The sequence below is a fragment of the Triticum dicoccoides genome, chromosome 7A (genome assembly GCF_002162155.2).
Source record: "Triticum dicoccoides isolate Atlit2015 ecotype Zavitan chromosome 7A, WEW_v2.0, whole genome shotgun sequence".
In the NCBI taxonomy this organism is placed as follows: Eukaryota; Viridiplantae; Streptophyta; class Magnoliopsida; order Poales; family Poaceae; genus Triticum; species Triticum dicoccoides.
This window is the reverse complement of record NC_041392.1, coordinates 440568514-440577656: the sequence shown is the minus strand read 5'-3', so window position 1 is coordinate 440577656 and position 9143 is coordinate 440568514. Positions and strand designations below refer to the sequence as shown.

At 41.8% G+C, this 9143-nt stretch overlaps 1 protein-coding gene across 3 annotated transcripts; it reads right to left on the bottom strand.

Moving 5' to 3' along the window:
* Window positions 1–379: 379 nt before the first annotated feature.
* On the bottom strand, window positions 380–8292 carry LOC119330055 (lipid droplet phospholipase 1-like). 3 transcript variants are annotated; one of them, XM_037603164.1, is made up of 11 exons: window positions 7841–8287; window positions 7700–7753; window positions 6851–6918; window positions 5201–5271; window positions 4826–5041; window positions 3314–3477; window positions 3120–3175; window positions 2963–3015; window positions 2716–2833; window positions 894–991; window positions 380–808 (listed from the first exon to the last, which is right to left on the bottom strand). In XM_037603164.1, exons 1-11 carry the CDS (start codon window positions 7987–7989, stop codon window positions 740–742), a joined length of 1116 nt encoding a protein of 371 aa, XP_037459061.1. In that variant the 5' UTR covers window positions 7990–8287; the 3' UTR covers window positions 380–739. The 3 variants fall into 3 exon arrangements, with proteins under 3 accessions (XP_037459061.1, XP_037459062.1, XP_037459063.1); XM_037603165.1 differs by lacking the exon at window positions 7700–7753 and having other exon boundaries at window positions 7841–8284; XM_037603166.1 differs by lacking the exons at window positions 380–808; window positions 894–991 and adding an exon at window positions 1013–1424 and having other exon boundaries at window positions 7841–8292.
* Window positions 8293–9143: the final 851 nt, after the last annotated feature.

Sequence of the window (9143 nt, the reverse complement as noted above, 5' to 3'; positions counted from 1 at the left end):
CAGCCGCAATTGCAATGGAGCACCGGACATTTCTGCCATGGGAGCTGCTGCGCTGAAGGTTTCTTGCCGCGCTCAGCGTTGCCATTTGAGCAGCACCTGGAATGCTGACATTTCTGCCATGGGAGCTGCTGCGCTGAAGGTTTCTTGCCGCGCTCAGCGTTGCCATTTGAGCAGCACCTGGAATGCTGCGAGGTCGCCAACGTGCACAGATGCTGGATGATGCGCGTGGTGGATGGTAGAACATAGGAGGAAGACGACGACTCCTTTTGTTGTGATCGTACGGCTGGCTAGGCAGCTTAATTTTGTAACAAATCAACCCGTCAATTTGTAGCAGCCGCCATTAGTTTTGGTACCACCGCGAGCAAGGATGTACATGTACTACAGGGCGAAAAATAGCGTCACATGTGAGATTGGTGACAGGGCACATAATAGCGATACATGTACAACAAGGATGATGTTGTTTTCTCCGTTCCGACGGGATCTTTCTTTGTAACGGACGGCACGGAGTAATTCGTGGCACTTACTCTTATATACAGCCATTACAACGCACTGTTACACACTGTTAAGCAATAAATTAACAATCTAGAACTAACTTGATACTACCGGGCCTCCCCTGTGGCTGTGGGCTGACTGCGGTTTTCGTCTCGAGTCTGGAACTAATGTGTGTAAGTAGAGGTAGGACAGCCTCCTCGGTCTGCAGCTTCAGACTGCATTGCTAGTGGCATTGCCAAGGAAATTCTCAGAGCTGGAAGTGGTCTATAATGTGCTGTATGACGTCCGCTCCTTCGTTCATAAACGCATACTTGACCTGCGTCGACAGAGCAAAAATAAGGGATGACTCGGTCATGATTTTTTTTCCATAATGCAAGGGTCAGTGAAGGCCGGCACGGCACCTGGATAATGCTGTGCGCTGCGAAACTCCGCATGCTCATGTGGAAGCTAACATCTACCTTTTCCCATGAAACGCGTCTCAGCCCTGTCACCATTTTTTCTACATGATGATAGCATAACGGGAAATGAAAAAAAGATGGTGTCAGTTTAAGGAAAGTATTTTCACAATCTTTCAGGACAAAATATTGGTGCGGATTCAAAAATAGACTTCAAAAATAGATCAAATATTGAACTCATACAGAACAATATGGGCAATGACTAATGATGCTACTTTGTCTATTTTCCAACAATGCTACTGCTTACCATACAGAAGAAGTCAATAACTACTGTTTGCGGTAGCATTGCGAGGAACATAAGACAAAACGATCTATCTAGTGCCCCACCAAGATTGCAGTCATCAAGTTGAATGTTGACTGTTGAATACCAACAATGAACTGTGAACAAATAACTTGCTTGCCAATTAGTTGTGACTAACCTTCCAAGTCTTAACTTCCACATTATAGAGTCAACAAACCAGGTTTACGGACACATACCTAAGAAAAGGACACGGCATTGGGTCGGCTCAAATATTATAGGAACTTGAATATCACTATCCAGGCTACTTTGAAGATGTTATATGGCAAATCTCACAGGAAAAGATCAAAACTACTAAAGGCGTACGGCATCACATGAATTGGTCAACCAAGAACTGGCAGTGCAGGTATCCACAAAGGAACCGATTTGAAACTACACTGTCCAGGAGAGGTGCTAACAAATGCAAATCAATCATATGATGGCTGTGTGGCCCTCGCAAGTCTATAAACAATCCTCAACAGAAATACAATTTCAGTGGACTTTGCTATGTTAACTGTTCCACACACAGAACAAATAGACTACCATCTCCTAGTTGTCAAATTATGTTAGGTGCTGCTCAAGTCTGAAACTTCAAAGGCTAACTGCCCCTGAAATATTCATGAACCTAACTGCTGTCAAAAGTGTGAGATTTTCATGTGGAACTATGCAGATTCTTGCAAATCATTTTGTCTACGTATTCATAATATGTAGAATATCCTAATCATATGATAGGAGGATTGAAGCAGCATAACTCGGTAACATTGCACAGGTAATGGTCCATTCAAAAATAACAAGTGCCCAGTCGTAAGACCAAAATGGCACACAAAATTGTTCTTGGTAAAAATAACATCTTTTTTATGATTAAACAAGTGTACTTGATTTAGGAAATGTTGGATTCATTATCAACTACTCCCTCCGTTCCTAAATACTCCCTCCGTTTCTTTATATAAGGTGTATTTGTTTTTTCAAAAGTCAAACGAGTGCATGTTTGACCGAGTTCTTAGAAAAATATATCAATATCCACAATACAAAATTTGTTTTGTCTATTCCATAATGAAAAGTAGTTTCATATTTTATATATTAGATATTGTAGATATTGTTATTTTATTCTATACTCTTGGTCAAATATTCAAATGGTTGACTTGCACGAAAACCAATACACCTTATATTCTGGAACGGAGGGAGTATTTATCTTTTTAGAGATTTCAAATGGACTAACACATACGGATGTATGTAGTAGACATATTTTAGAGTGTAGATTCACTCATTTTACTCCGTATGTAGTCACTTGTTGAAATCTCTAGAAATACAAATATTTAGGAACGGAGGGAGTATGTAACATTACAAATATTATCTACATAAGGAAGATTAAGCATGCTAGAACAACGACTCAGTATGAAGCATCAATGGGAGATAGCACCGACTTAAGACTGGTGAAAGATTCAAAAAAGGAAGAGAAACAGACTTTTTGCATGTAACAATCAAACTAACCTTCCAGTAAGTCAAAATCGCAATCTGCTGCCAAATCTTGACACTTCTCATCGCTGATTTCTTCAGAGTATTCCTCATGTACAATGTGAGGATACTTCTCACATACAGATTCCTCCCACTGCAAATCATGATGAAACAGAAGGAATATTTTTACATAAGAATTGTGATATGAGAAAATCATGTTGTCCTTCTCAGATAATGGTCCAGAAAAGAAGGCATGAACAATCAAAATCAATAAAAAGAATACCTTAGGCAGCTCGGTGTTTCTTCTAATAGATGATGTTCTCCAGCCAACAATGTCTGAATGTCATGAATTTAAAGAATTGACAAGTAAAAGCTAAAAAGCCTAGATGAAAAAGAACAATGTGAGTACTACATAAAAAGATATCAAATAATTAGGATACGATCGCAATCAGCATTAGCATATGCCACTCGTCGTTTAAATGCTCGCAAAGCAGATCTAAAAAAGTTTAGTTACCCAGAATTAGTATAGTTATCACATACCATACAAGCCAGAATTAACAAAACATTACTTGCAAGAGAAATAGACATAATCGGAAGCGATCCAAAAGAAACCGAAGGGCAACATAAACCTTACATAAAGTAAAGATCGCCATAATCTTCAACCATACGCTGCAACAGTGGTGGTTCTCCCTCAGCACTATCAGTAAGAAAAAGATGTCTCCCAGTTCTCCTAAATATCCAATGGATGACACGAGAAGCAACCTTCTCAATCGTAATGAATCCAAAGAGGAGTGGAACCTAATAACAGTGAAGAACGCCACATCAAACAAAGAATATATATGGTTTCTCTACCAATAAGCTCATGGAAGAAAGGAATGCATATAATCTGGAGCAGAAAAGCAAACAAGCAATGTATGTTTAGAGTCTGATAATATCACTAGATTCATAAGTCAGCACGAATCAACTGTACAAAATGGTTTGTTTATCCAATAAACCGTTCCAAGATCATAGATATATAAGTCAGCAAAATGATTCAGTGATACAAGCAAGTAAAAAGTGTGATTTCCATCTGTCAAGTGTCAACTATTGCCTGAGTGCGGGTTTCATCCATGAGGCTGTTTCAAAATGAAGCTCTGCAGGATTTTATTGTAGATCTCCTGAAGGCAAGAGCCAAGAGGCATGACAACAGTTTGTAACTTTCTTGTAATAGAAACACATCTCTTTCTTCCTCCACAATTCTAGAAGATATTGGCAGTCCCTGTGGGACCCTTCTATGTGTATCACAGCCAATGAAAACAAAACTGTGCAGGTTCACAATATTGGCAGTCATTGTTGGGCCCTTCTATGTATATCAAACGCTTTTAAGCCAATGAAAACAAAACTGTGTAGGATAACGATTTATTGCGAGAAGTACTCAAGGTAGTCTTGAGAGGAGTATTTTTAGATCTTAGAGGGGCAAGTGCTCAGAGGCATTGCAACAGTTTTGTAAGTTTCTTATAAGAAAAGGTTTAAATTCCTTCTCTCTTTTTTTTCCTCCAAAACCTTGGAAGATTGGGTATCCCTTGTGGAGCCATTTAATGTGCATCAAATGCATTGAAGCAAATGAAAACAAACAGTAAACATCTACTCCCTCCGTCCCATAATATAGGACGTTTTTTGACACTAGTGTAGTGTCAAAAAACGTCTTACATTATGGGATGGAGGGAGTAGTACTCAAGCATCTCTTATAAGTATCCAAAACTTTAATACTCCCTCTGTTTCGGTTTGAGTATAACTTTGGCCATGGATTTAACTAACAAAATATGAGTAAATTACCACAAAAAGTATACCATTGGAAACTTCTTTTGAATGTGAATTCAATGATATACTTCTTGTGGCACATATCTCATATTTTGTTGGTTAAATGAAATCGGTGGTCAAAATTAGACTCAAAAAACGAGAGGGGCTAGCAAACTGGAACGGATGGAGTATATGACTGTACGAGGCATGCAAAAACAAATGAGACTTGACATAAGAATACTGGAACATAAATGAGCAAATGGCTATGTATTAGTTCCAAAACAGGTATCATCCGCACTGTTTCAAATAAACAAATTTGAACACATGAAAGTCAAGGTGGAGAAGGGGGAAACAGTCAACAAAGTACCTGCTTGTTTCCTCGAGAACCAAGGTGAGGCGTTGCTACGGTTATAAAGTTCACCGCTTCCAACCCGCATATGGTTCCTTCAGCTTTGCTGTCAAATGTGCTATTTGGATGTCTATAAAGTTTTGCAATTGCATATCTTGCTACTAAGCCTCCAACGGAGTGTGCAAGAAAAGAAATTTTGGTGAGCTCTGGCTTTCGACTAATTACATCAAGAACCTGAGTAAGAAGAGAACAATAGCACGTTTCAATAGAAAAATCAGTATGGTGTTTTGAATCGCAGAAACCTTTCAATAGAAAAAATCAGTATGGTGAATCAGCTAGCCTGTATAAATTTAGCCCCTCAAGTACAAATCATCTGTTGCATATGGCAATTACCTCATCTGCTAAGCGTTCTCCCATAACATCGACACCGTCTAGAGTCAATGTGTTCATGTTTTTCTCACTGCCTGCAAAGTTGAACAAACAAGTCTAAATAACAAAATCTCGATGAGTAAACTTATAGACTACCCATGTTTCCCTCGAAGTTACAAATTCAGAAAGGGTTCCAAGTTTGCATTTCAATCATGGTACATCAGGTACAACGTTATAGTTTAAACATGCCAAAATATCACTACCCAATGATGACCCTTGCAAATGGATCTGGCAGAGCAAATGCATCGTGAAAATCAAGGTCTTTGCATGGTTAATGCTTAATGATCGTCTCAACACAAGAGATATGCTCCTTAGAAGACATTGGAGATCTGAGGAAGATGATAACCTATGTCCAATGTGTGCTGCGCAGCTACATGAACATAGAGATCACCTCTTTTTTAAGTGCAATTTCAGTACCAGGGTCTGGAATTATTTGCAAATACAGTGGCATGCTGGTTTGTCCATCAGGGAATGTATTTTGGTTGCAAAAAGAGGGTTTCATAAACCCTTCTTCTTTGAGGTTGTATTTTTGGCTGCATGGAGTATCTGGACTACAAGGAATGATAAAATATTTAGGCACATCAGGCCAACCTTTGGGGCATGGAAGGCAAAATTCATTCATGATATCACATTGCATTCTCATAGAATGAAACCATCTGTAAAGCCCTTGCTGCTGCACTGGATAAGAGCATTACCCTAGAACCATAGATGTGTCTCATGGTGATTATGGTGCTGGTTGTAATTAGACTGATCACTGATGTATATAGGTAATTTCCTAACTACTCCCTCCGTTCCTAAATATTTGTCTTTTTAGAGATTTCAAATGGACTATCACATACGGATGTATATAGACATATTTAGAGTGTAGATTCACTCATTTTGCTCCGTATGTAGTCACTTGTTGAAATCTCTAGAAAGACAAATATTTAGGAACGGAGGGAGTAGTTAGTTAGCTTAGTTTCTTTTAGCTCTGTACATATTTTCTTTTGTAAGACTGTGCTGGAGGTTTTAATAAAAGACTGTGGGGCTTTTGCCTCACAGTATTCAGTCGAAAAAAAACATGCCAAAATATTAGTTCTATCTAGACCATTGGTGTTAGTTCTCCTATAAAAAAATATCATGTTTAATAGCGATATATTTAGTTTGAAATATACATTTTTAATGCAGCCTTGTCAAGAACATCCCTGTGATTGACTACTAATTAATATCCAGATACACACATGTGCACGCGCCACACAGCTTACCAACTGACATTATGTTAAACCATTTCTGGGTGAGTATCCTAATATCCTTATCTATAGTTCAGAATGGAACAACTCTGACAGATCTATGACTAAACATCGACAGTGACATGTCAAGAAAAAATAGAGATATACTCGTTGATATAAAAGAGGCGGTTTCACTTGAGTTTCAGGTATGTGAAAGAAATAATGAACAAACTGCCCAATGGTTTCTTATTTACTTTTTGTCAAACAGACATACATTTTCATTAATAATTATCAAATTAATTTATAGAACAAAACAATGGCATGGATGATTAATAAAAAAATAAAGCATGAAAATTAGGCAAATTAGCAAATGTAGTTGGTTAAAGCACAAAATCCAGTAACTTACAATGCACAATTACATCATCAGGAAGCTGCTTTACAAATTCGTTGGCTGCGTATTGCCAGTCATTGGTACTGCTCAAAGGAAAAGATAAACAAACTGATCAATAAGAGAAGATTTGAGCAGAAGGGGTTATCAGTTCAGAAATGAAAACACAAACTTGGCAAGCACTTGTAAAGAAGCACATCTAGGTGCCATTTTTGAGAAATGAAAAGATCAACGATCAGCTGTAATTAAGAACTGGACCTCGTCTCAACAGAGCATGCAAACAATCTTATTTATAACCTAGTACTCCCTCTGTAAAGAAATATAAGATGATTTAGACACTAAACGATCTTATATTTCTTTACAGAGGGAGTAGCTTTTGCTTGGCTGTTCCAAGGGTTAAAGAACAATTCCAATAAACGATAACGGTAACTTCAAGAGGTGTGGGCCTAACATAACGAACAAACAGCGGTTGATTGACTGAGCTGAATGGGCGGATACTGATCTTTTCTATTGGCAGATCATCGAGCATAGGGCTTCTTCATTCAGTAACAAACCATGTTGTCCATAAAATCCTCCAGGAACAAAGATAATTTGGGGCCGTCCTATTCCAAACAGATCATCAGGTGCTTGAAACAAACTCTACCGAACATGCCGTATCATACTCTCTGATTTGACCGAAAAGCACTGAACAATACAACTCAAAGGGCATCACCACACGCTTGACCATCCAGTTTGACAAATCGCAGTAACTAGTAGTAGTTCTTGTTTTGCAGTAACTAGCGGTTGAGCCGCAACTGACTCCGCCGAATCCCATGTTTACCCACTCTAGCATGCCCGATGGCACAAGCAATGCCCCGCATTACTTACGGATTCCATTCTGCCACTGGTCCATTCTGCTGCCGGGCGAAACAGATTTGTAGCCTGGCTACGAGTGCGAGATGTTGGATCAAATTCGTGAGCCGACACTAGGCGCAAAACACACGCGGGCGGGGGGGACGGCGCACGCACCTGCCGAGGATGCCGTGGATCATGACGAGGAGGTGTTCCGGGGCGTGGGAGGAGACGGCGTCGCTCCAGACGTCGACGCCGCCGGACGGGGACTCCTCCGCCCTCAGTCCTCCCTCCTCTTCGACTGAGCCTGAGGCGCCCGCCATCATGGCGGTCTCCTCGGCTGGGTGCGCAGGGAGGCGGCGGCCGATGGGCCGGCGGGACGGAAAGGTGTGGGGGTTGCGACGGAAGCGTCGTGTCCGCGTACCGCGTGGAGGGGAAGTGGGGCCCAGCAAGCGAACGAGGAAGAGAGGGGGGGATGCGTGGAGGTTGTGGATCCCCGTGCCCGTGAGCTCTGCCCATTTTACCGACGTGCCTGTCAGGTCTCGCGCTCGCTACCATCCTCCGATCCACCATGGATGTCGGCACATGATCCCGGAGGGCATCGGGCATGTCGACTACGTAGACTGCGGTGGGTAGGGTCACGTCAGGGCATCCCTCAAAATCACCGGCAGGTCTTGCTGTCCGGCCGCAGTTTGTCATCCAACACCATTACACATGGGTGCATGGGTCAGTTCGGTCGTTTGTTTTCCGCAAACCAAAAGTGTTAGAAAGAAGAGAGAGGAAATTGGCGGAATCGTTGTATTATTGCTTGAGCATTGTGGGTATATATATATATAAGAGTACTACATGGTCAACTTGAAGTACAAGACAAACCGAAACATATTCTAGTCCATCTCATCCATTTTGATGACAAGTATTTCCGAACGGAGGGAGTATTTTCTAACTAAACATAATACCCAACATCCCCCCGCAGTTACAACGGTAGCGACGCGGACGGTGAGACTGGAGAAGAATCCGAAGGCAAGCCACCCCCCGTCCCCCAGTCGTAACTGTCGATGCATCGCGAAAGTCGTAGTTGGAGTGGAACCCGATGAGGTTGTCCAAGCAAGGCGGTAGCCCTTTATGTCGTTTGTCAATGTAGCCGAGAGCGTGGGTGGTGTAGCCATGGTCGAAGGTAGCCCTGCGAAGAATGCCGTGGTCGATGTCGAGTCGGGGTGGCCGGTGTTGAGGAAATTGTCGTGAAGCCGCGGGTGCAAGGAGGCGCCGAATTAGTCATGGGCGCAGTGGTGTCGAGGTAGTGGTGCGCCGAAGGAGGGTGGTGTTGACGAGGCGTCGGCCTGGTTTGCCAAACCCGGAGACACGCCGTAGACGAAGGCACGCGTCGGTGTTGCCAGCACCGGGCACGCGAAAGATAGACGAAGACGAAGTTGACGAAGCACCGACCAGGCTTTCCAGGCCTGGGGACACGTCATGGATGAAG

Coding starts and splice junctions, on each gene's coding strand:
- LOC119330055 (XM_037603164.1), bottom strand. CDS start 7,989: ATGATGGCGGGCGCCTCAGGCTCAGTCGAAGAGGAGGGAGGACTGAGG. Junction 5,272..6,850: donor TGATGATGTAATTGTGCATT/GTAAGTTACTGG, acceptor TCAACTTTGCAG/GCAGTGAGAAAAACATGAAC. Junction 3,016..3,119: donor TGCTAATGCTGATTGCGATC/GTATCCTAATTA, acceptor CATGACATTCAG/ACATTGTTGGCTGGAGAACA.